The 27,641-nt window shown below is 36.0% G+C and overlaps 2 protein-coding genes across 6 annotated transcripts in view; one reads left to right on the top strand and one right to left on the bottom strand.

The window, feature by feature from the left end:
* The window catches only part of ENKUR (enkurin, TRPC channel interacting protein), a 29,342-nt gene extending 12,477 nt beyond the window's left edge, over window positions 1–16,865 (bottom strand). The window contains exons 1-2 of the mRNA XM_019754199.3: window positions 16,303–16,865; window positions 910–1,055 (exon numbers count right to left, since the gene is read on the bottom strand). Of these exons, the coding sequence (XP_019609758.1) occupies window positions 910–1,055; window positions 16,303–16,379 (223 nt within the window). The 5' untranslated portion in view covers window positions 16,380–16,865. The remainder of the gene's footprint in view (window positions 1–909; window positions 1,056–16,302) is intronic.
* Window positions 16,866–17,090: 225 nt separating this feature from the next.
* Window positions 17,091–27,368, top strand: THNSL1 (threonine synthase like 1). Of its 5 annotated transcripts, none has more exons than XM_088789252.1 (4): window positions 17,091–17,260; window positions 22,232–22,396; window positions 23,611–24,276; window positions 25,025–27,368. In XM_088789252.1, the coding sequence occupies exon 4, from the start codon at window positions 25,073–25,075 to the stop codon at window positions 27,302–27,304; it is 2,232 nt and encodes a 743-aa protein (XP_088645378.1). In that variant the 5' UTR covers window positions 17,091–17,260; window positions 22,232–22,396; window positions 23,611–24,276; window positions 25,025–25,072; the 3' UTR covers window positions 27,305–27,368. The 5 variants fall into 5 exon arrangements, with proteins under 5 accessions (XP_088645378.1, XP_088645374.1, XP_074181038.1 ...); XM_088789249.1 differs by having other exon boundaries at window positions 17,092–17,260; window positions 23,611–23,779; XM_088789248.1 differs by having other exon boundaries at window positions 23,611–27,368.
* The last annotated feature ends 273 nt before the right edge of the window (window positions 27,369–27,641 follow it).

A 27,641-nucleotide genomic window follows, 5' to 3' on the forward strand; every position in this document is an offset into this window, starting at 1 on the left:
ATGTTGCATTATTTCTTTGATGACAGAAGACCTAAAAAGGCTAACTTTATAAAAAGATAGGCTCATACCCCTCTCCTCTTTACTGTCCTAAAACATTAGGGAAGACACACGTTGGATGCGAAGAAGCTGCTTGCTCACACACACCTGTCACAGATCCCTTTTCATCCACTCTCCATTTTTCTGAAAGCCTTCTTTCCCTATATCTATAGACTCTATGATCATGATTAATTACATAATTTGTGAGGCCCAGTACAAAATGAAAATGTGGGGCTCCTTGATTCAAAATTAAGAATTTCAAGATGGCAAAAGCAAAGCATTAAACCAACCATGGGATCCATCTAAGCATAGAGCCCCGTGTGACTGCACAGGTAGCATATCCAGGAACTGATTCTGTCTACCACTCATGCATGAAGTCTCCTCCATTACATCTAACTCATTTATTGTCCTAATGGCCCCAGAGATCTGGTAGAGTTAAAGCCCACACTCAGGCCTAAAGTGAGCCTGGTAGTTGCTTCAACAAATGATTGTAATTTTTATCTCTTGGAGAAAAGACCTTGCTCACTGGGATTTAGAACTCTTCTTACAATTGTTGCTATTGAATTCATATGGCTAGGGACTAAGATGGTAAGGCAAGTGGTGCTGAAGGTGGGGCTTTATTGGATAGTCCAAGGTGTATACAAGATGCTTGCATGACCAAAAGGAAGTTCTATTTTGGGGACAACTTAGCATTCTCTACTCTCTTTTTCGACACATTCTCTACTTCTACTTTCTTTTAGCCTCTCAAATTCTGTTTAACATGAGACAAAGTGGCTATCATCTGTGAACATTTAATATTCATAGACAATAAAATAATTAATTTTAGTTGAATTACTTAACACTGTTAATATTAAAAAGAATGATAAAACCTACTAGGTGGTAGAATTTTTTCCTTTGAATGTTTCTTCAGGAAATCCTTTGGAGAAGGTACTTCAACTTTTGGTGGTCCCATGGTTTTCATTGCAGTTTTAAATTTTTGCATGTCCTCTTTTACAGCTGTCTTAAAAATTGATATGTACCTAAAATTAAAAAATTAAAAAAGTTGTAGCATTTATATATATTTTTAAATTATTTAAATTTTGAAAAAGGATATACATTTCTAATTTATGTAAGTCTATAATCAGAGAGAGCTGTAAAGCATAATTATCTGAGCCCTGTCTATCAGGCTTAGGTAAGCTAGATGGAAGCTTTGCCCTAAGAGGTGCCAGTGTAAAGATGATCATAGTATTTCTTTATTATATTGTGAACATCTGAAGTATAAACAGTGATTTCACTTCTCCCTTTCCTGATATTGATAATTCTTGTCCTTTCTCCCCCTCTCTCTCCTCCTTCCCTCCTCACCTCCCTTCCCTCACTGTGACCCCCCCTTTTCTCTGATCAATCTGGCTAGGGGTTTATAAATTTTACTGACTTTCTCAAAGAACCAGATTCTCATTGATTTTGTCTAATGTTTATATATTTTCCATTTCAATGATTTCTGCACTGATTTTTACTATTTTTCCTTACCTGGGGTTTAATTTGTTTTTTTTAAATAGAAGTATTTAAAGCTATAAAATTCCCTCTATGCATTGTTTTATAGCTGCATCCCACAAATTTTGATATGCAACACTTTCATTTTCATTCAGCTCAAAATATCTTTTTAATTCCCTTCTGTTATCTTCTTTGGCTTGGGATTTTCTTTAGATGTGTTTTGCTTGGTTTCCAAATATTTGGGGATTTTCCACATATCTTTCTGATTTCTAATTAATTTCCATTGAGGTTAGAGAATACACTTTCTATGATTTCAATCCTCTTAAATTTTCTGATACTTGTTTTATAGCAAAAAGTATGGTCTATCTTGGTAAATTTTCTGTATACACTCAAAAAGAAAGTGTATTTGCTGTTGTTGACTGGAATCTTCCATAAAAGGCAATTAGGTCAAATTGGTTGGTAGTGTTTCTGAGTTCTATTAATTACTGAAATCTCTGACTACAGTTGTGGATTTGTCTGTCTCTTTTTAAATTTTTATTTACTTATTTATTTTGCTCAGCTATTTTATTTTTCCAATTTATTTTATTTTTTGAAGATTTTTTATTAAAATATCACTAACATACAACATTACATTAATTTCAGGTGCACACCATGGTTCTTCAACATTTATATACCTAAAGAAGTGATCACCATGATAAGTCCAGCAACCATCTGACTCTGTAGCACGTGATCACAATATTATTGATGATGTTTCCTATGCTATACATTACATTCCCATGACTTATTCATTTTATACCTGGAGATTTGAACCTCTTATTCCCCTTCATCATCTCCCTCCTTTTTTAATTTTTCAATTACAGTTGACATTCACCATTATTTTGTATCAATTTCAGGTGTACAGCATCGTGGTTAACACATTTGTATAATTTAAGAAATGATCACCCTGACTAGTCCAGTACTCACCTGGCAAAATACATAGTTATTACTACCTTACTATTTCCCTGGGTTTTTTTTTTACGTCCCCATGACTATTTTGTAACTATCAGTTTCTACTTTCCATTCCCTTCAATTTTTACATCCTTCCTCTCAACGCCCTCCCATTTATCACCCCAACAAATCTAGTACCTTCTGACACCATACATAGTTCTTATATTATTGACTATATTCCTTATGAAGTACTCTGCATCCCCATGATTACTGTGTAACAACAAATTAGTACTTCTTAATTTCTTTCCCTTTTTCACCTGCACCCACAAACCCTCTCCCATGTACAACTATCAAAATACTCTCAGTATCTATGAGTTTGTTTCTGTTTTGTTTATTTTGTTCTTTAGATTCCACATATAATTGAAATCTCAATGCATCTGTCTTTCTCTGTCTGACATGCTCATTTAGCACAATATCCTCCAGGACCATCTATGCTGCCACAGATGGCAAGAATCCATTCCCTTAAATGGCCAAGCAATATTGCATTGTATATATGTACCACTTCCTCTTTATCCATTTTTCCACCAACAGACACCCAAGCTGCCTCCACATCTTGGCCATTGTAAACAATGCTGTAATGAACATATGGATGCACATGTCCCCTTGAAGTAGCGTTCTGGGTTTCTTCAGATAAATACCCAGAAGTGGGATTATTGGGTCCTTCTTTGTGTCGTCTTATAGCCTTTGTATTAAGTACATTTTGTTTGGTATAAGTATTGCTACACGAGCTTTTTTTTTTTTTTTTAATTTTCATGAAATCACTTTTTCCATCCCTTTACTTTCCATCTGCCTGTCCTTATCAATTTGAAGTGAGTCTCTTGTAGGCAGCACATGCATATGTATGGGTCTTGGTTTCTTATCCATTCAGCCCTCCTGTCTTTTGATTGAAGGATTTAATCTATTTACACTAAAAGTAACTATTGATAGATATGTAGCTATTGCGATTTTATTATTCATAATTTTGATCTTTTTTTTTTTCCATCTTAAAGTAGTCCCTCTAACATTCCTTGTAATATTGATTTGGTAATGATGAACTCTTAGCTTTTTCTTGTCTGGGAAGTTCTTTATCTGTCCTTCGATTGTAAATGATAACTTTGCTGGGTACAGTAATCTTAGTAGTACAAGGTATGACAATTAAGTCCATTAACTCATCCTTAAAAAAGTGCTACATACCTCATTGCTGAATATCATTATGGTCAACTTCGACATTCTCCCCTTGGAAGCTATGTACCAACATCAGCGCCTAGTCCACCCTTCAAAGCAATTTTGGAACTCTTTTTCTGGAATGGCCAATAGAGCTGTCGTCGTATTACCCTTGATGTCCTGAATTCATTAAAATGTCTTCCTTTCAATATTTCCTTTATCTTTGGGTAAAGACAGAAGTCATTGGGGGCCAGATCAGGTGAATAGGGAGGGTGCTCCAATATAGTTATTTGTTTACTGGCTAAAAACTCCCTCCCGGACAGTGCTGTGTGAGCTGGTGCATTGTCGTGATGCAAGAGCCATGAATTGTTGGCAAAAAGTTCAGGTTATTTTCGTCTAACTTTTTCACACAGCCTTTTTAGCACTTCCAAATAGTAAACTTGGTTAACTGTTTGTCCAGTTGATTCAAATTCATAATGAATAATCCTTCTGATATAAAAAAAGTTTAACATCATCGCTTTGACTCTTGATTTGGACTCATGGAAGTTTTTTGGTCATGGAAAATTGACAGACTTCCATTGTGTACTTTGATGCTTTGTTTCAAGGTCATATTGGTACACTCATGTTTCATCACCAGTGATAACATGGCTCAAAACATCATCTTGCCTCTCCAAAAGGTCTTGGCAAACTTAGACTCTCCTTTGCTTTTGTTCATCGGTGAGCTCCTTCAGGACCATTTTTGCACACACCTTTCACATACCAAGATTTTCAGTTAAGATTTTTCTGTTTCTCTGTCAGTGCTTACTTGGTCTGCTATGCTTCTCCCAGTCAGCAATGATTTTGACACACAATTCAATGAATTTTTTGCAATGTTTTTGTCAGTTCTGCTCATTACTGGCCTCTCTTCATCAGTGATGCATTCTCTCCCCTCAGGAAAACGTTTAGTCCATTTGTACACTGCCATTTTCTTCATGGCATTATCCCCATAAACTTGGACTAATATGTCCCTGACTCTACTTCCATTCTTGCCAAGTTTAACAAGAAATTTAATGTTTGTTTGTTGTTCTAATTCAAGCTCATTCTTGCGACAGCACACAAAAACATGCAACAACAATGATGAATGCCACTGAGCAAGACACCACCACACGTTGACATGAACACAGCTGTGACACACTGATATAGTAAGGTTATGAAACCTTACCGAGCTGTTTGTACAGTGCTGCCAATGTAAACGCATGGCGGCAAGTTCACGACCTTAATTGTCAGAACTTGTAGGGCCTTGTTTTTCATCATGTTGAATATTTTGTGCCAATCCTTTCTGGCCTGCAAAGTTTCTTTTGAGAAATCAGCTGACAGCCTTATGGGAGCTCCCTTATAAATTGCTTTCTCTTTTTATTTTAACTTACCTTTCTTTTGCTATTTTTAGGATTCTCTGTGTTTTTAACCTTTGCCATCCTAATTATTAATATAATGTGTCTTGGTGTGGGCCTGTTTGGGTTCAGCTTGTTTGGGACTCTCTACACTTCCTGGGCTTGTATGTCTATTTCCTTTGCCAGGTTAGGAAAGTTTTCCATCATTATTTCTTCAAAGAGGTTCTCAATCCCTTGCTTTCTCTCTTCTCCTTCTGGTACCCCTATGATGCAAATGTTGTTATGCTTGATGTTGTCCCACAGATGTCTTAAACTATCCTCACGTTTTTGGATTCTTTTTTCTTTCTGCTGCTCTGATTGGGTGTTTTCTGCTACCTTGTGTTGCAAACTGTCGATTCAATCCTCTGCTTTATCTAGTCTGCTGGTGATTCCTTCTAGTGCAATCTTCGTTTCAATTATTGTAGTCTTCACTTCTGACTGGTTCTTTTTTATGGTTTCTATGTCCTTTTTTTATGCTTGCTATCTCTTTGTTGAAGTTCTAAGTTCCTTGAGCATGCTTTTAACCATTGTTTTGAACTCTGTCTCTGTTAGATTGTTTGCCTCCATTTTGTTTAGCTCTTTTTCTGGAGTTTTCTCCCATTCTTTCATTTGTTTCCTCATTTTGTCTGCCTATTTCTTTGTTTCCTCATTTTGTCTGCCTCTCTGTTTGTTCTGTGTATTAGTTAGATCTGCTGCGTCTCCCATTTTTGGCCAGGTATCCTTACATTTTTGGTGCCCTGTGGAGCCCATTGGCACAGTCTCTCAGGTCACCTGCACTGAATGCTCCAGGAGTATCCCTTGTGTGGGTTGTGTGCGCCCTCCTGTTATAGTTGAGCTTCGGTTGCTATTGGAACATCAGTAGTTGGGATTGACCCTCAGGCTGAATGGCTGTGAGGTTTTGCCACAGCTTATAGGCTGCTGTGCTCAGGGCTAATCCCACTGGGTGGGACTCACCCAAGCAGGCTCTGGTGCTTGTTGAGACTGCCTTTTGGGTGTGCTACTTATGGGGCTAATTGGGCAGTGCTCTGCTGTGGTCTGAAGTCAACCTCCAAGTATGCTAGTTCTGGGGCCTCTTGTGAGTGGCTTCAGTGCAGTCCTGGGTCAACCACTGCTTGTGACTGGCAAGGGACTACCTGGTAAGAGCTACTAAGTAATCCAAGGTTGTTCACTGCCCGTGCTAATCCTAGACATGTGTGGGAGAAGCCATGCTACAAACTGAGGATATCTGCCACCAGTACCAAGCCTGGGGTAACTCTGAAAAATCCCAAGACACTCCAAGGTCTATTGCCACCAGCCCATTCCCTTAAGGTTTAGCCCACCTGGGGTATGTTGGACTGATAGTTTTCCAAGAAAGAGTGCAATGCAGTCTGGCAGAACTGGCTGTTCTTGGGGAAAGTGCCTCTGGAGTTGTGGGAGTTGGGTGGGGTGTGGTCCCAGTGAGTCAACAGGGCGGAGCTGTGGTGCTCACCAGACCAATCATAGTCAGATTTGACTGTAAACTTAGCAGGGAGGCTCAACACAGGAAAGATGGCGCCAGCCTCCTGGCTGCACTGGAGAAGGACCCCTCACAGGTAAAATGCTGACTGTCATCCAGCCCTCAACCCCAAGGCAAACAACTCAGTCTGCCTCCCCGTATGTCTCCAACACCCCCTGAGTTACTGTCTCTCCACTGGAGGCCAAGGTGAGTGCCTGGGAGTGAGAGAGTCTGTGCACAGGCCCTTTAAGAGGATGCCTGGGTTTTCTCCCACCTTCCATCCCACCTGAATGGTCAGAATCCCTACTGTTTTTCACAGCCAGATATTGTAGGAGCTCCTCTTCCCTGCACCAGTACTCTGGGCTTGGGAGGCCTCTGTGGAGCTAGGGGTCCCTCTTTCCTCTGGGAAAACCTCCACAGCAGAGATATCCCTCCTGGTTCTCATGGAGGTGTGGTTCTCATGGAGCCAGTTCAGTCCCTCCTACCTGTCTCAACGTGGCTTCTTCTTTATGTCCTTAGTTATAAAACTTCTGTTCAGCCAGGCTTCAGATGGTTCTCCTGGTTGATTGTTCTATAATTTAGTTGTAATTTTAATTTGTTCATGAAAGTAAGCAGGCATAGTGTTTATCTACTCCATCATCTTGGATTTGTTTCATTTCTTAGTTCCATCAGTTTTTGCTTCATCTATTTTGACACTGTTAGTAGGTGCATAACATTTAGGATTATCATATCTTCTTGAAAAACTGAACATTTTAAAATAACGACTTTTACCCTTGTAAAAATTTTGTATTCTAAAATCTCCCCTCTCTGATTTGAATATAACCACTTTAGCATTCCTTTTCGTTTGTAGTAACATAGTATTTTTCTATTCAACTTTTTACTTATTTGTGTCTTTTAAAGGTGTTTTCTTATAGAAAGCATAGAATTTTCATCCTTTCTAACAATGTCTTTTACTTGGTGTGTTTAGACCATTCACATTTAATGTAATTTAAAAAATATGTTCATGTTTAAATTTTCCATCTTGTTATTTGTTTTCTTCATACCTCTTTGTTCATTTTTTAAAAATCAGATAACTGCCTTATTTTTTGTTTTTATTTTGCAAAAGTTCTAAGGTTACAATATACATTGTATATTGTATCACATCCTACATTCAAGTAATATTATACCACTTCACATATGGTATAAGAACCTTACAAAAGAATACTTGCATTTACCCCTCCCCCAATCTTAGTCCTAACATTGTAATGTGTTTTACTTCTCTATGTGTTATAAAACCCATAATTCATTGTGATTATTCTCCCTTTAAAAACCCAATCATCTTTTAAAAAAATTTAAAAAGAAAAAATAATCTTCAATATTTACACATATATTTACCATTTTCAGTGTTATTTCGTTGTGTAAATCCAAATTTCCAACTTGTACCTTTTCTTGTGCATTAATAACTTTTTAATTTCTGACTTCCACTGTTTCTGAGAAGATATTTGTTGTCCTTCTTTCTTCCTCTGTATACAATAGGCTTTTTTTTCTCCTTTGGTATGATGGTTCCTCCTGCTCCCTCTCCTCCTTCTTCTCCTCCTTCTTCTCCTCCTCCTTCTTCAGCTTCATTGTAATTCTTGGATTTAGGAATTTCATTATATTTGTCAAATATTATTCAAATATTTCTTCTGTTTACCCATCTCTCTCTTCTCCTTCTGGGGTTCTAATTGCACTTATGTTAGGCTGCTTGATGTTCTCCACAGATCACTGATTCTGTTTCAGTTGTTTTTCTGTTTCATGTTGTATTAGTCTATTAGTATGTCTTCAAATTCAACAATATTTTCTTCAGTGTCATACCTGCTGTTAATCCCATCCAGTATCCTATTTTCTTTTTAGACATGGTATACTTTATATCTATAAGTTAGATTTGGATCTTTTAAAAAATCCATTTCTCTTTGTATTTTGCTCATGTTTTCATCCTCTATGTTTTTTAAACATGTGGAGAATATTTGAAAATTTTGGTTTTAATGTCCTTGTCTACTAATTCTCTCATTGATGTCAATTCTTTGTCTGTTCATATTGACTGATTTTTCTCTTGGTTGTGCATTATATTTTTGAGTCCAGGAGAGCTTTTAGTGTAGTTCTAATTCGGCTCCACTACAAAGGCAATATAATTCTGAGTGAACTGCTCAATGCCCTGTGTCTTAGGAGCTGTTTCCACTATGGCTGGTGGAATATGAACTTTATCTGGCTCTGTTGCCTTCTGCTGGTTATGTCCCTGGCCTCAGTAGTTTCATCACACATATATACTGTCATTCAAAGGCTTCAGGAAATCTTCATGCATATTTCTCTCCCTTTCTCTGTCTCACTGCATTTCTCACCTCTCTGGTATTCTGTGCTGTGAACTCTACATGCCTTGACCTCCTTAAACCCTAAACTGTGTCTCCTCAACTCAGGGAAACTACTGGGTTTTGTTTAAATTCCTCTTCCCTGGGCTTTGGGCTGTAAATTCTCTCCAAGGAGTATGTCGGGGTAACTGTGGGCTTGTTTCCCTCCTCTTAGAGATGACTGCTCTGCACTGCCTATTGTCCAGTGTCTGAAAACCATTTTTAATTTTTTTTCTGGTTTTTTAGTTGTTTAAAGTGAGAAAGTAAATTCCATTCTTGATTGAAAGCAGAAGTTCAGCTAAACTACTTTTAACAACTTGTATTCTCTCCTTGCTTATGTGGATAAGTTTGTTTGAAGAAACATTAAATTGTTTTGTGCGTTTAGGGACCTGTCCTCAATTTTGAACTCAATATCTAGGAATTAATTATGGTCAAAATTGAATGAGCTCATTAGATACCTTCAGGAAATAAGGTTCAGTACAAACTTGCGTCTTAAAATTCCCATGGAAGTTGGAATGGCAGATATGATCTCACTTGATAAAATATTCCTTTAGGGTGAAAAAGAGGTGTGTATACTCTCACCTCTTTTTAACTTGCAATCTTGTATTTCAATGCATTACTTTGTGTGCTCAAAGCTTACCCACCTGCTATAGAAAAATAAAAAGATATTCTATTCTATATGAATAATTTTTATTTTTCCAAATTACAAAAATAAATGAAACTCGTATGTTATATGTCAATTACATTTCGATTTTAAAAAATGAATAAAAATCTAGGTTCCCTCCATCTCCTCAATCCATTTTCCAGAAAAAATTCTATTTTTTATATTTCTATTTATGTATGAATTGTAACTTAATTTTTGAAATTTAGTATGTGATATCTTTCCATATCAGTACATGTAAAGCTTAGACTTTCTTTTTAATAACTACATTTTATTCCATTTTCTTGATAGTGTGGTTTTATTCTAAAGATCTAGGCAAGGACTATTAGACAACTGGCCATACTTTCTAGTTTTTATTAGATGTCAGCTATAGATTAATTATCCTATTAGGTTGGCACAAAAGTAATTGTGATATTTGCAATTATTTTTAACCTGTTAAACTGCAATTACTTTTGCACCAACCTGATAAAATTAAAATTGTCATCTTCAATGAACATACTATACTTGTATTTATTTCATTGCCAATAATCAACACACAGTAAGTCATACCAATTCTCTAGATATACACTTTTAAAGCAGTTTATCTTAAATATCACACAGAGAAATACTGACTAAAAGTTGATACAGTTTAATAATGCTTGATTGGGATTTTTTTCCCCCTAATGGGTTAGATAAGCATCTGGTTAACTACTTCTTCTTCTTCTTTTTTTTTAATTTTAATTTCGGGCCAATATTATTGTAGTGTTTCTCTGTTATGTAGAACTTAGGGACCTAGACTATAGTAGAAAATCCCCCAAATTATTTCTTGAAGAGAATTTTATTTATGTACATAGAAACACCTTAAGCCTACCTAAAAGCACTGAAGTGAGAGTCTTCAATCCAGCCGCATGACTATATTAAGTAATTCAATTTCCACAAATGGATGCCAATTCTACTACCAGCTTGGCTAGTTGTCAAAACTGTGCTCTGGACTTAATTGACAACACATGTATGTGTCATTGACTATAACTCTGATCTTACTGCTGCTCAATACCTATTGCAAGCTGTTGAGAGAAATAATAAACATCAAAGAAATACCAAAAAGATATGTAGTTAACGTATTCATTTAGACCTGTGCTGGACAATACTGAGTTATTAGCCACATATGGATATTAAGCAACTTGAAATGTGGCTAGTGCTATAATGATGAAACCATACTATTTTGGATATATTGGGTTAAATAAAATGTATCATTAAAATTAGTTTTACACGTTTTTTTCTACCTTTTAAAAGAGGCTATTAGAAAATTAAAAATTACATATGTGGTTCACATTCTACTCAACAGTCCTATCTTGAGATCAGAAAAATCAATTCTTGAATTAAACAATATAGTCACATAGTTGCATACCCAGATCATATCATATCCATGCCTCCAAAACTGCTTTCATTGTTATGTTTTCGCATGAGGCCACTGGTCTATAACACAGCAACATGAAACCTTTGGAACTCAATGTATTTAAAGTGAAAGTGCGGCTGAAGTCTTTATTCATTACATTACACACTTTGTCTTTCCTTTCTATGAACCATAGAGGAAGCATATTTCTGGCTGCACACCGAGAATACTTGTGCTGCTGAGCTACTGCTTTGCTTCTGTCTTACAGAAGAAGAAACTTAGAGTATAAGTGATCTTTAGAAGATTATGAGAACAATCTCTTCTTTGTGGGTTGCCCACTTTCTACTTAGCACTGAGTCTCAGACTTCAAGCAAACATACAAGATTTTAAAGCATACATTTCATGTACCAGAAATTTCATGCTCATTTGTGGTATTACCTTACTTTTCTATAATTTCTTATTTGCTTTGATATCCTTATTTTTAAAAATTGTATTGCATTATAATGTGGTAATGTATAAATACTAAATATATCTGATACATGACATATTATCTGAAAACTGAATGTGTGTGTATATAAATATATACATATATACATATACATATACATATATATATGGACTGAGTGTGCCAAAAAATGTACACATTTTAAGATATGTTATTTATGTATTACTTTTCGAAGTTGAATTGAAACGGTAGCAATTTGTAGTATGACATTTGCTCAAAAAGTGGCGTTAATCAAATGAATGCTAGCTTCATTCATTGTATTACAATTTTAATGCAGTTTTTTCCTTTCTTAAAATGTGTATACATTTTTTGGCACCCTCTGTATATGTGTATCACACACACACACACACACACCACACACACATGCTATTGAAGCAAAAGGTACTCATTAGGTTTGGTTTAATTATTTACTCAGGTTAAAAGGCAGTACTCAAACGGGTTAAAATGATATGCTTTGGTGTCAGACATATCTCAATCTTAGCTCTTGTTTATGCTAGCTGCCTCACCTTTTTGGGCCTGAGTTTCCACAAAACTGGTTTACACAATCATTATTTTATAGGGTTCTTTGTGAGAAATAAAATAATGATTGTGTAAACCATAGACCAGTACCTGGAAAATTGCATATGTTAATACATTGAACATATTATCATAATTTTTATTGGTAGTATTCTTATTGTTATTACTGGATATCCATCTTGCTTAAATAAGAAGAAACTGTTTGGCCCTTTACTTGATTTTATCTGTATCCTAGCAGAAACTTTTTATTCTCTAAAAAGTTGAGTCATGCTGTATTATAAGCGATAGACATAGACAGGTAGACTGACATACTTTCCTGACATGTAATAAACAGATTCTCATACTACGATATATACGAGTACGCACAGTATGCTTAAAATATTGAACCTTGTTCTGGAATGGAACAAGCGTCTAAAAAATAAGTCTAACACTCACAAAATTTCACTTATCCACAAATTTCACTGGTAACGAGAAATATTTTTGGCATATTTTCTCATCAACACTTTTAGGTACATGTGAAATGCCAGAGAGATGTGCTAATATACCACATGTTACATATAATCCATAAAAATCTAAATGAGAGGCAATAACCCACAATGAACAAACATTAAGTCACTAAGTGCAGATGGATACTACAATTCTCTGCTGACAAGAAACCTGCTTGTGAGTGCCCGTACCCTCATCCACATATCTGAAGGGGAAAAGTACCTTTTTGAATTATCCCTTTCATTACTAGTTTCCCAGGCCATCAATTCTTCCACATTCTTTGAGTGATTCTGTTAATTATAGCACATCTTCAGAGCTATGTACTTGCTTTTCCTGGTGACTTGAAATCTTCTATAAGAACTACAAGGCTTAGGTCAAGCATGAGTATATATGACCAAGCAAAGTGCAGTTGGGTAAAAATAACACAAGAGATGAAAAGAAGTGTTATTATTGTGCAAGTCTGCAGAGACTGGATAGCCAGATGAAAAATCTGAAGAATAACTTCTAACACTAATCATAAAACTGTCTGAAACTATATATTGCAGCAATGGGAATTTTAGCATAACTTTTCATTATTCTAAAAACAAAGACGTTGGAATATTCTTGTCTTTCTTTGAATACAAGTTCATTTAACAGGACTACTGCTTTCCCCGACTGAATTATTGGCTATAATTAATCAACAAAGTAGACAAGAACCTCAAGAGAAAATGACTATGTCATCTAAAATTTCACAATAGTCAAGATTGCTTAGCAAAGTCAGATACATAAGCAGACTTCAAACAAGGACATGTTACAAATCTTCAGAAAATATAGACATAACTGTGGAAGTTGAATAGAATGGAAGGGAGTCCAAGAAGTATGAGAAGCTCTGAAAATGAAATGCTGACTATATGTCACAATTACCCCACTGAAAACCAGAAAGGCATTAAAAAAGGAACAACCACTAGGTACTTATTACATTAAATTCCCATTTTCAAAAAGCGTGCATCCAGAAACTCCACACTGGTGAATCTGATGTCACTGTTGGGGAGCATTTAAAAACTTATAGAGAAGCAATGATTGCATGAGCCATTTGGAATTTCAGGTTACCAAAACAAACATGATTTAAAAAATATATAAGATTATTGGAGTCATAAATCAGGCAAATACCTTAGATATAATAATATGTATCTTGGTGTTAGTAAGCCTCTCATTAAATTCTTACTGATAAGGTAGAGAAATATGAACTGATTAATGGATGCATTTGGATGACTGATTGAACCCCAAAAAACATTATTCCTGTCAGCCTAGAAAGAAGTGTCTAGTAGCTTACCAAAGTGCAAAGTACTTGCCTTGTTCAATGATGGATGGAGATATAAACGACATACTTATTAGATTTGCAAATGACACACAGCTGGGATGGATGGTTAAGAGGGTGTATGAAAAATTCAAAACTATCTCCATAGATTAATGATGACTTTAGATAAAAAAGAATCAGCTACACAATCATAAAATGGGAGGGACCAAACTTAGTCATAATTTATGTGGGGATTTCAATGTGAAACAACGGTGAGACATGACTGTCAAAATGCTACTAACGCATCAATAAAAGTATTGTGTATCAAGAAGATAATGGTTCTATGGGCTGTTCAGACCATATTTGGAACATTGCCTTAAACAAAAGGAAAAGAGAGAATGATTGGAGATACTAATAATTGGAGCCATCAATAGAAGAGTGACAAATTTGGTGAAGATCTTGGAAACCACCTCATGTATCATGAGCAACTGAAATTTTGAAAACTGATTCATGGCTTCCCATTGACTTATATCTTAAGTCCCAGCTCATTGTTCAACTCCAAAAGGTTGTTCCTCACTCCACTTTGGTTACATATATCTATCTCATTTATTAATAGTATCTGTATTTCTTATTAGGGTTTTCAATAATATATGGTTTTATTATTAATCAATGATTTAATATTTGTTTCTTTTGCCCAAGGAGGCTGTAACCTCTGAGGTATGGGAGATCACAGTGCAGTCAATTGCTGATTTCTCCAAAGAATCCATCTCTTTATGAAAGCTGGACAATCACCTTGCCAGTCTTGCAAAGAGCTGCAGTGAGCTTTCTTGAAGCTGGGTTTATAATTCAGTGATGCAAATAAGCCTCATAGCTTAATACATTTCTTATAATTAATTCTTACTACTAGTAAGGGGATTGGGTAAGGGCAAGTTTGTGTTAGTGTGGTGAGAAAGAATTGCTTAAATGTTTTATCATGCTCTGTTTTTATAAGTTAGTAGTTTGCACTCATGGCATGGAAGCTTTTTAATCTTGTCAAATTAAACACTCCTCATGCTTTTGCTGACGGAGTAGGCTGACTTTAACCTAACAGTGTTCTGTAGCATCACATGTGTATGCATTCTATTCCCTTCACCACAAATTCCTTTTTCCTACTCATTACTTCAGAGTAACCCAAGGAGTTTGTGTTGTCACTCCAATATTCCCCAAGAATATTCCCCAATGGCAATATTATACACACAATAGGAGCTCAGTTAATGCTTGTCAAATGAATAAAGATTGTTCCTATAAAATTTCTTGAAAAAAATCACCGAGATGCATAGTAAAGCTTTTTTACCAATGAACATAACACCTAATAAAATATCTTACCATTCAAATTCAGTACTCTACAGAAAATACAATCTACTGGTGGGTTACAAAGAGGAAGAGCTTTATATTCTACAATATACAGGAATTTTTTATCAAAGTCCATTCAGCAATAGTTAATTTGAACACTCCTCATAAAATCTGTAACTGTATCATATCTTACTTTGCATTCTCCTTTCCAATCTCTACTAGATTTTGAGAAGCTAATGTAAAACAATGTACATATTGCTCTGGTTAAAACAAAGATACTCAGACTTAAATTGGAAGGATTTGCCCACTTGTTGAAGACGTTCTGCACCCCCCGTAATTATTAGTAAAAATAATTGAGCATTAGACCTGAAAGGAGCTTTAAAGATTATCTAGTTCATTTAGTTTGTTTTACAGATCAGAAAAGAAAAATTTATTCATGATCCCAAAACCTATTAGTTGCAGTGGCTGTTTTTTTGTTTTGTTTTGTTTTTTTTGCCCAGTTCTCTTTCAATGTGATTTTGACTTGAATCAGGAAAAAGGAGTTTCTCCCCATAGATTTAAATAAGTTCTGAGTTCCTGCAAAGCAGAGTAACAAGAATGTTTACTTTGTGGTGACTTTTTTGAAATTTGGGGAATTTAAGAGGTCCTAACACCTACGTAAAATTTTTAACTCATGGACATATTTTTGGTCCTCTATCAATCCACTCTTCCTTCCATCCAAGTATTAGACCTGAAAAAGACCTTAGAAACTATCTAATCTATTTTGCTTCACTGATCAAAAAACTGAGGCTCAGAAACAAATTTATATTTGACAATAATCTTGGGGGGAAAAATGAATACTATCCTTTCAGAAAAGTAGTGTAATCAGAAGCAAAACAATGAACTCTTGAAACCAAATATCAAGTATCCTAACACAGGACAATAAAATTGTGATGTTCTCTTTTCAACAAGAAATTTCACGCTATGTTGTATACCAACCACATTACGTACGAACAATTAGATAAATTACAAAACAGTTACATTACATACCGGATTACAGGAGACTAACAAAAAACGGCCCTCTCACAGCACTGGATCGCCCTTTGAATTGTGAGATGCTAAATACCTAAATTTTGCAACCTCTCCTTTAAGAAGTTTCCATTCAAGGCAACTTGATCGAGACAAAAATATTTTTTATTTATTTTTAAAAGTCATGTGATCCTTAGTTAATCCTGAAATGGAACAGTTATTCCCCATTCTTGTTTCAAGCAATAATTTGGCTTACCCACATACCTAGGAGGCTGGGGAGGCTCCTTCCAGTCACTGGGTATGAGGTTATAAATGCTCTCAGAAGAGCATGTTGGATCCATGGCCACCAAATGACTCCTCCAAATATTCAACTTTTTCTCACTATACCAATATCTCCGTCTCTTTCTTCACTGTTTCCCCTTTCCTTTCCTACTCTCTTGCGTTCTCAAGGAACTAAGGTTTCTCTTTCACATAATTCCCCTTAGACCTCTTCTTAGCGGTCCTCTCTTGGGAAGAAGATACTTTTCTATTCCTCTTGGGGTTGCTTAGCGTTGTTGACGGCGCGGTTGCCGTGGAAACAGTTACTAGGCGACGGTGAAGTGGTCAGCAACGCTGCAAACTAGGTTTCCTGTCTTCGCTGCAGCTCCATCTTCTGCCAGAAAAGTTCAAGGTGGAGACCACGGTTTATGCGTCTTTGGGAATAATGGGGTGAAAAATGGGGTCCCCTGAAAAATGTCGCTCTTTTCTGTCTCTGTATATTTGAAGAGAAAGAAAAACTATTACGGACACACGCGAAGCGCAGCGTGTATGCACACGTCACACAATAAGGCTCTTGTGCGCAGGCCCCAACTCTGGCGGGGGTGGGGCCAGCGACTGATGTCACGCTAACGCACGAGAAACGTTGAGAGCGGGACGAACGAGGGGAGGAGTCCGAGGAGCCAGGAAGACCCAGGTAGGTGGGGCGCCAGACAAGAGTTCTGTGCCCATTGCGGGGCTGCTGTGGGCCGTGGGTGTGGCGCGCGCAGGTCCGCAGCGGCTCACACTAGCGCAGGCGCAGAGGCCGCAGCGCGTGGGTGGGGCGGGCCTAGCGAGGGTTTAGACCTGAGCTGTGGGCGAGCTGGGGCGACAGCCAGACGTGGGGGCTTCGAGCCCAACGCGACACTGGCTGCTCCTGGACACCCTCCCATTTCTTTTCCTTTCCCCCGTCAGTGTGATTTTCTTGGTGAGTTATTTGAGGAGAAAGAAAGGGAGACTATAGAAACCAGGGCGTTCCCATCTCATGCCTTTCCTCTCTTCGTGCTGTCCCCTTTCCGCCTCTCGGTTGTCATCTCAACTCTGTCTGCGCTCATTTCCCGGTTGCTCCGTCCCTGGCTGCCTGGAACTCGCTGTGCGCCCACCTCCCGCTGTCCTTCCGTCCACCTGTCGCTCCCGGGTTCTCCCTTGGGCCTCCGGCTTTCTCTTGCGCCTCGCCGGTTCTCTGCTCTCCTTTGTGTTCCCCTCTTGATCGGTCCCCTCCTCCTCTTAGGTCTTTATCCACGGATATGTGGACTTTGTTTCTTAAACGAGCAGCTTTAAACCAGAAGAAGCTTTTTATATGGGCCCTTTAATTTTTACCCTTTCTCTCTCTTTCTCTTTTTTTTTTCTGGCGTCCGTTTTTGAAAATTGTCTTTCTGAGAATCTGTTTTATTACGTTCTCACCCCATTTGGTCTTTCATAAACCTGTTTATACACGTTATGACTGCTGAGAGAAACTCACTTGAAAGCCTTTGCCATCCCGAGTCTCTAAAGACATTTTGGCAATATGATTTGGGAAGGAAGATAGATGGTTCTGAACCAACCTTGCAGTAGCCTCTCTGCCCAAAGGGAATGAAGAAGCTTGAAGATGGGAGAGAACACCAGTTTTGGTCACCTGGCAGCGGCCTGCTCGGTGGAGGGATTAAAACAGCATGGTGGCTTGGTTAACTTTTTAGTTCCTACTTAAAAGGCTATGCGGCATGTGTAGGTCCTTATCATTCCTTTCCAGTTGATGAGATTTTAATTTTTATACAAGGCGTTTAACAAATATTTTATTTCAGATCAGTGACACCTTGGGAATGATTCTCTTTCACACCAGATTTTATAGTCAAAACATGTGTATACAGATATACAGATTTGCCCTTTTTTGTCTCCCGTTTGAGTATTTCTGGTTTTGGTTTTTTGTTGTTGCTTTTTCAGTTTTTTTTTTTTTTTTTAGAGAGAGAACAGAATTTTTTTCTGTACATGCCAAAATTTGAACTAAGGACTCAGAATGATATCATAAGCCAAGTGTATAGTCATTAGCCAAAACTTCTACATTTTGTAATTAAAAGGAACACTTTGGATCTGTTTGTGTTAATCAGTTCCTAAAAGAGCCAGTAAGGCGAAGAAAAAAAGGCATGATTCTCCACTTAGTAAGCACCAACTGGCTAGTCTTGACTTTCTGGTGTTTATGAATACAGTATTTTCACTGATGTCAGTATATTATTGTGGTTTTGAAAATACTAAACAGAATTTAAGACCTCATTATGGTACATTTAGAATACAGTTATGAAGAAGTTGTTAAGTCATTTGGAAGGGAACTCTTTTTTTCTTAGATACTTGGTCTGTAATTCTGTTTGTCTTTTGAAAGCATGTTTACAAACAATAAGTTTCTAATTTTTATTATTCACTCAAGATGGCAGTACTATTCAGGGAAATGCCTGTGTCTGGTATGTCCATAGGGAATTAATGTTGGTATACCATTAAAGGTGAATTTTTTTCTGTAAAGGGCTAGATAATAAATATTTTAGGCCTTTGCACACCACATGTTTTCTGTTACAACTACTCAGCTCTACCATTGTAGCTCAAAAGCAGCCAAAGACAATACTAAACAAGTGAATAAATGAATGAGTAGTGTTCCTGTGAAACTTAATTTACGAAGGGTAGTTGGCCAGATTTGTCCTGTGGCTTGTAGTTTGCACGACCCCTGCTGTAAATCGTTGCACATACAAATAGGATTTTTGCTAAAGATTATTTTTATCTACTGAGATGAATAAAATGAGAGTAGGTGGAAATACAAATAAGACAATTGGGAGGAAAATAAACCCTTTATAAAGCCAGATACACTTTACAATATTTTCCCAAGTTATAGTATTGAAAAGTGTACTTAAAAAGTCTTGAATTAAATACTCAAGACTACTAAGAGGATATCTAACAGCAAAAGTAAACAACAGGAAATGCTTAGTCAACTTGATACAAGCAAAGATGAGTGGTGCACTTTTAAATTATGCTTTTCATTGTAAGATCCCTGTGCTTACAACATGGCACTGGGGTGTGTGGTCCTTCCACCCTCTCCACATCACTGTTTCCAAGGAAGTAGGAGCGAACTGACTGAAGGGTTGAGAGGATTTTTGTTCAGTAGTCAGAAGCAGCGGAGTTTTACCTCCCCCTGCCTATTTTGTCCTAGTATATTTGTATTTTTTCTTATTACTGTATTTTGCCATGTAAAATGTGCACTTTTTTGCCCAAATTGTGAGGGAAAAATAATGATGTGCATTATACATGGGTAGTACTAATTCTGTATCTGTATAACTGTTTTAAATTCTTTTATTTATGCTTATGAGTTAAAAGTGTAACTGTAGACATCAATAATCGTATCTGTATGCAGAATAATACCCTGGAAAACGATAATTGGTTGTATTGAACTTATGATGAACTTGCAATGAGGAAGAGTTCTTGGCCTTCTGGGTTGTGTCAATATCGTAAATTTGTTACTGGTACAAACATTTCTTGTACGTTGTATCTGGTCTTGTGTTTTGTAATTATTTGTTACACAAAATTTCTTATACCATAATGTATTAACAAATAAACATAAAATTCCTTTATAATACAGAAAACAAGTACCTAAATGTAAACAAAAATTTGAATTAAAAAATTAAAATGAAAGATTGTTTTCCTTGAAAGGTTGGGCCAAGAACATGGTTGCGCATTATACATGGCAAAATACGGTACTTATTGAAAAACAATTTTTTTTTTAATTTACTGGGGTGACAATTGTTAGTAAAGTTACATAGGTTTTAGGGAAAACAATTTTTAAGAATTTTTTAAAACCTCAGAATATCTTCATTAGATAATGGACTAGATTTAGTCATTCGTCTGAGAAATTATATAGAGATTTCATTAATATAGATGACAAGCGTAATCATGCCATAGTATTTACAGAAGATCATTGAACTATATAGCCAATTATGAAATAATTTTGGAAGTGCTGTCTTATGTTTTATTTCGGAAGAGTATGCAATAAATATTTTAAATGGATGACAAATTGCTGCAATGTTTTGATTTAAGTAGAATTTTGACAGTTTCCCAGAGGAATTGGAAACTAAGTAATTTTATAATGGATTGAAAAATTCTTCTGGATCATTTTGGAAGTAAAAATTGGTAACAGGTTGAGTATGATTTTGGTTATCAATCATCTAGTGGTAAACTTAGGAAAACATAGGTTCCTGCAAATTAATGTATATTTCTGGTTTAAAAATGTAACTTTATTAGCATTCATAAGAAATAATTTAAAAAGTGATTTCTGTACTTTATTTCCCTTGAATTCTTAATTCAGTTTTGATCAGCTTATCACAATAAAATTGTTAAGTTTTGTGCCTTGGGGTCACACAGTATTTGAATTAATATGTACATGTGGACATTCTGATTTTTGTTTTTTGAAGTTCTTGCTGTGATACTGACACATCACTACCTTTTTATCTATTTGAATGACATGTCTTTTATGTCTAAAAAGTATCCATTGGAATTAGTGGGTCAAAAAGCCCCACAATAAGTGATCAGTAGGAAAACCTATTTGAAAATTATCAATGTATAATGGATTTGTGTAGATCTTCCATTCTCTGAGGAGTTAGTATAACTAAAATATTTTTGTGTAGAACTTGACTCTACAAAAAATATTTCAGAACATTAATGGTACAGTAAAATCTGAATACTTTATGGCCAAGAGATGTTGTGTTTAAGTTCTGTTTTTATTTTTTGACTCTTGTGATTGACTTCCATTTAATTTGAACTAGTTTTGTCCTTTGGCTGAAAAAAATTGCCTGTGTATGACCATTATACTGAAAAACACACTAAAATACAAAATGAAAAATGTCTAGTAACATGGCTTTGAATCATAAAGGGAAATGATATGCAGTCAGTCCTCACTTTTCACAGATTTCATATTTGTGAATTCTAGTTGCTAAAATTTACTGTTAATCCCAAATTAATATTTACAGCACTTTTGCAGTCATTCATGGATGTGTGCACAGTAGTGAAAAATTTGAGTTGTCTGATGTGCATGTTCCAAGCTGAGGTCAAACAGGGTGATACTATGCCTTCTTGTTTCAGGTCTCATACTGTAAACAAATGTCCTTTTCTAGTTCTGTTTAGTGCCACATCTTTCGTATTTATGTGCTTTTGGTTGGTGACTTTGCTCTTTAAAATGGCCCCCAGCAGCGTGCTGAAGTGCTGCCTAGTGTTCCTAAGGCGACAGTGCTATCATGTGCATAACAGAAAAAGAAAGTGTTAGATTAGCCTCATTGAGGCCTGAGTTGAGAGTGCTGTTGGCTGTGAGTTCAGTGGTAATGAATCAACAATATATATGTTAAATAAGATGCCTGTAAACAGAAACACACATAAAACAAGGTTATGTATTGATCAGTTGGCAAAACGTTGTAACTAGAGGCTTGAGAAAACTAAACCTGTAATTCCCATAGGAGCAATGGTTCAATAGTCACTAATTCAATATTCATGGTGACTTTATAGAACACAGCTACCATTAATAACGAGAATTGACTATATACTTAAGTAAACTCAATTTCCAGATAAAACTTACATGCTGTGGGTGTTACTCCATCTTGTCATTTTGTTTGTTTGCAATGGATATTGAAGCCCTAAAGTTACTTTGTGGCTAAATGTTATAAAACAAAATTTAGTATGTAGCTTAAAGTGTAATTCCTCTTTATTTTTCTTTAAAAATGATAATATTTGATACATATTATGGTCACTTAATTGCCTTCTAGATTCAGGAAGATTTTCTTTTATTGGGGAGTATTGGGGAACAGTGTGTTTCTCCAGGGCCCATGAGCTCCAAGTCATTGTCCTTCAATCTAATTGTGAGACTTGCTAGTAATCAGTCACCATTTTCAATCTTTAGTTGCAGGGGGATCGCCCACAATCCCATGGGAATTGAACCGGCAACCTTGTTGAACCGGCAACCTTGTTGTTGAACCGGCAACCTTGTTGTTGAACCGGCAACCTTGTTGAGAGCTCGCGCTCTAACCAACTGAGCCATCCGGCCACCCACAGGAAGATTTTTATGGTGAAATAATATTGATACAGAATTAATAAACTGAACTGTTACAATTTTCTATTTTTAATTCATAAAAAGCAAAGGGAAAGTAAGATTATAAAAGATAAGGTGAAGTTAACATGCATAATGTTGGTGTTACAGTCTTTTAAAGTCATTGATGTTAAGCATTGTAGCAACCAACATAAAGTGGAAGAAAAGATCAGTTAAAAGATTTGGTGTCCATAACAACAAACCAGCTACTCAGATAATATACAGTTATTACTATTACAGACATCAAAAAGGTATGCATTGGGAACTAAAAAGGAAGACAATTTTATAAGCAAAAACCTCCTGAATAGGAGGTTAATCAGGCTGTGTTTATTCAGTGCCCTCAAAATAGCGAGTGTTATGGTACAATACCAGAATACACTTTAGTAAAAGAAATTGCAGATCAGGTTCAAGCATACAGTTCTCTAGTCCTTGGTTTTACTCCAGGGAAAGAATTAAACTGTGCATGGCATAACAGTTCTTCATTCACAGATGAGTACCAATATTTTCTCTGAAGGTTTATAAACAAATCAAACTACAAAAAAATATGCCTAGCCTTGTGCCTAAATACTCTGATTCAATTTGTATGCTTTTAGTCTGTTGTAATTGAATGACAATTACTATTATTATATGTATGAATGTTATTATGTGCCAGCCACTGATACATGCTTTGAATTTATTATAAACTCATTTAAATAGTTTAGAGGTAACTGTATGTGGCAGATGCTTCATTTGCAGTTTTTACTTGTATGCACTTTCATTTGCATGTAGGTAATAATTACGTACAAATCATGTAGTCACTCAGGTGGATAAAACAACCTGAAAGAGTAATTCAAACACTCATTTCATGGCTTTTAGTCCACTGATTTTTTTCCTTGATCACTAAGCATACAGTTATAATTGTAGGTGTCGTGAAAGATTTTATATGTTATTATTTGTTTATATTGTCTTTTATATTGATTGATAGTAGACATTCCTTTTGTACTGTTTAGTAAAAATTTCTATAATTAGACACATGCTGAAAAAAAGCAGTATCTTAACCTTTGAATAACAAGTTGACATGAAAAGGGTCTATTCATTATTTTTCTGTACTTCAAATATTTCAGATAGATATTTTAATAATAGACTAATCTATGTGTAGAATTTTGTAATACTGTATACAGCTATGATTAATTTGAATTTTTTTTCCATTATAGACTCCACTTTCGCAAAGATAGACTTTGCCTCAACATCAACAAACTTCATCTAAGATTGTTTCCTGTGTGTCATATGTTTACAAGTCAGTGAGAATTAAGCACAGCACGTACAAGCTGAAAAGCCAAATAAGGAAATGTATTCCTTCTCTTGACAGTTGTAATTTAACTTGTAAGTTAAATTCAGTGTTAGCTTGAAATGCTTTAATTGGTTAATTACAAAACAGTTTAAATAGCATTGATAATCAGAGTAGTAAATGATTGAAAGTTTTCAGGACATTTAAACGTACCATCTCATATTTAATATGCTTAGTTGCAATTTGGTTCTACCACAGAACATGTGAAAAGCCCCGCTATGTGTCTGTAAAATTACCTTTGTGAAGTTAAATGAATGCTGCAAAAGTTAACTTGCATTTTACATACGACTAAAAATTTGACTTGTCTGGCATGCATTTTTTTTTTTTTTAATGGTAAGTATATTTCCAAAGACGGATTTGGCAAGTATGGGGGAATTATAGAGCTGCTTTGCGTGCCAGAATAATTTTTCCTTTTATCGGAAACATTCCTGAGTTTCTTTGCTGTCACTCTGGAGTTTGGAATTTGAATAAAGTCTCTCCACTGATGATGTTTATAGGACAGAGACAGAAGTGATGGTCCCATGCAGATAAGGTAATAGATATGTAGCATTTGACCTTGCTGCTGATTATAAATTTTTCTTAACTATTTGCATATTCTATCTTTCACTTTAGCTTTTTTTAAGGGCTTCAGTAAGAAAACGATAAGGATTTTTAACAGTATGCATGTAAAAGTCACATGAGAAGGGAAATGTCATACCTTTGCCCTATGGTTTGGAAAATTAAGCATTTTATAAGCAACTATTTTATTCTGGTTTCCTGTTATGAATTCTGTAGCTAAGAAATTTATGAGTAACATCATAGTCTAATAGTCTCTCAGATGTTCATATAACTAAACAGAAATTAAACGTAAAGAGTGTTATTTAGTTTTTGTGAATTGCAAGTAAATAGCATCCCAACTCCAAATAATCCTTATTTATATGGGTTATAAACCATAAAACAGTTTTCATTAGAGGAAAAGAAATGCTAATCTGATTTAGTATATATTTTTAAAAAGCATCTATGATATAGCATTTTATGAATACAGTTTCTGTTGCTTAATAATTACAGATTATTAAAGTTTAGATTATTCAATGCCTTGAGATTTGAAATGATTTTAAACGATAATATGCAATACATGAGAATTTGGGTTTCAAATACTTTTTTAAATGTCCCATAAATTTGGAAGATTTTAAAACAGTTTATATACTATGGGCATGATTATAGTCAATCCTGTAGGGATTGTTAGTCTGTTGAAATTAGTAACCAAATATCTGTTTGTTTTGTTTTTGTGTTTTGATAAGGGCTAAAGCCAGTTTTTAGGTTGGCTTGGTCAGAAAAGTGAAAAGAAAATGCTCCACTTTAACCGATGTCAGCATCTGAAACAAATAACCCAGAAATGTTTTTCTGTTATACATGTTAAAACGGATCAACATGCCCAGCTATTTCTTTCAAGAACCTTTGCACTTGCAGAATTAAGGAAGTCGTGGCACTCAACCCACTCTCTTATTGGAGACAAAAATATTATCCTGATGGGACCGCCTGGTGCCGGGAAAACAACAGTAGGCAGAATAATAGGTCAGAAATTGGGTTGTTGTGTCATAGATGTGGATGATGATATCCTTGAAAAAACCTGGAATATGAGTGTGTCTAAAAAATTACAGGATGTTGGTAATGAGCAATTTTTAGAAGAGGAAGGAAAAGCTGTGTTAAACTTCTCTGCATCTGGAAGTGTGATTTCCCTTACGGGGTCCAATCCAATGCATGAGGCTAGCATGTGGCATCTGAAGAAAAATGGAATAATTGTGTACCTGGATGTACCTCTAATAGATATAGTTAGTCGTCTAAAATTAATGAAAATAGATAGAATTGTAGGTCAGAATTCTGGAACATCTGTGATAGACTTACTTAAATTTAGAAGACTGTATTATAAGAAGTGGTATGATACTCGTGTTTTTTGTGAAAGTGGGGCTTCCGCAGAGGAGGTAGCCAACAAAGTGCTGAATGCAGTTGAAAGATACCAAGATGTCGACTCAGAAACATTCATTTCAACAAGATACATTTGGCCTAAAGACTGTGAACAGAAGGTTTCAACAAAATTCTTTAGCGAAGCTGTGATTGAAGGGTTAGCTTCTGATGGTGGACTCTTTGTTCCTCAGAAGGAATTTCCAAAATTAAACTCTGGGGAGTGGAAAAGACTTGTAGAAGCAACCTACGTAGAAAGAGCACAAATATTATTGGAAAAGTGTATACATCCTGCTGATATACCTGCTGCCAGACTGGGAGAAATGATTGAAACTGCTTATGGGGAAAACTTTGCCTGCTCAAAAATTGCCCCTGTCAGGCACCTTTCAGGCAACCAGTTTATGCTGGAGTTGTTTCATGGACCAACAGGATCATTTAAAGATTTGTCTTTACAGCTTATGCCTCATATGTTTACACACTGTATTCCACCAAGTTGCAATTATATGATACTGGTAGCGACTTCAGGAGACACAGGGAGTGCCGTCTTAAATGGTTTTAGTCGTCTTAACAAAAATGACAAGCAAAGAATAGCCGTGGCCACATTTTTCCCTGATAATGGAGTAAGTGATTTTCAAAAAGCACAAATAATTGGTAGTCAGAAAGAAAATGGATGGGCAGTAGGTGTCAAGTCAGATTTTGATTTTTGCCAGACAGCTATAAAAAGAATTTTTAAAGATTCTGATTTTACTGGCTTTCTTACTGTGGAATATGGAACAGTCTTAAGTTCAGCTAATTCCATAAACTGGGGCCGGCTGCTTCCCCAAGTAGTTTATCATGCTTCTGCATATCTTGATCTTGTTAGCCAAGGATTTATTTCTTTTGGAAGCCCAGTGGATGTCTGCATTCCCACAGGAAACTTTGGTAATATTTTAGCAGCAGTGTATGCCAAAATGATGGGAATTCCTATTCGAAAATTTATTTGTGCCTCTAATCAGAACCATGTTTTGACTGATTTTATAAAAACAGGACATTATGATCTAAGGGAAAGAAAATTAGCACAGACCTTTTCCCCAGCAATAGATATTCTCAAATCTTCAAACCTGGAACGACATTTACACTTGATGGCTAATAAAGATGGACAGTTAATGACAAAATTATTTAACCAATTAGAAGAGCAGCATCACTTCCAGATAGAAAAGAGTCTAGTTGAGAAACTTCAGCAGGATTTTGTAGCTGACTGGTGCACTGAGGAAGAGTGCCTTGCAGCTATTCACTCCACCTACAATACTTCAGGGTATATTTTGGATCCACACACTGCTGTTGCAAAAGTGGTTGCAGACAGAATGCAAGACAAAACTTGTCCAGTGATTGTCTCATCAACCGCTCATTACTCAAAGTTCACACCTGCTATCATGCAGGCTTTAAAGATTAAAGAAATCAACCAAATTTCATCAAGTCAGCTTTATTTACTGAGTTCCTACAATGCGTTACCGCCACCACATGAGGCTTTATTAGAGAGAGCAAAACAGCAAGAGAAGATGGAGTACCAGGTCTGTGTAGCTGATGTGAATGTCCTGAAGAGTCATGTAGAAAAACTAATACAAAATCAATTCATATAAGAGTTTTCTGAGTAAAATATTTTTTTCTGGTAATAAGCCTGCAATAATAAATCACAAAAGTTGATTTCGAGTACTATAGCATTTTTTAATGTAAATATATGTCTATATGTAGATTATTATCTTTTGGATTGAACATTGAATGTGCTCCTTGGATCCTTAATCCAGAAGTGACAAAAAGGTAGCATAGTGTGTGGACCCTTGTGCTATTGTGCTGTGCTTTGTACTCATGAGGGATATATTAGTTTCCACTTTCTCACCCACACTTTTACATGGACCAAAATGTCTGGTATTGAATTTGGCAGTTAAATATTTAAGTACAGTTGTTAAGTACTACATG

The sequence above is a fragment of the Rhinolophus sinicus genome, chromosome 1 (genome assembly GCF_057876585.1).
Source record: "Rhinolophus sinicus isolate RSI-liver-muscle chromosome 1, RSI-T2T, whole genome shotgun sequence".
In the NCBI taxonomy this organism is placed as follows: domain Eukaryota; kingdom Metazoa; phylum Chordata; class Mammalia; order Chiroptera; family Rhinolophidae; genus Rhinolophus; species Rhinolophus sinicus.

What these genes read in the sequence shown, in the direction of transcription:
- THNSL1 (XM_074324937.2), top strand. Translation starts at nt 25,073, where the DNA reads ATGCTCCACTTTAACCGATGTCAGCATCTGAAACAAATAACCCAGAAA.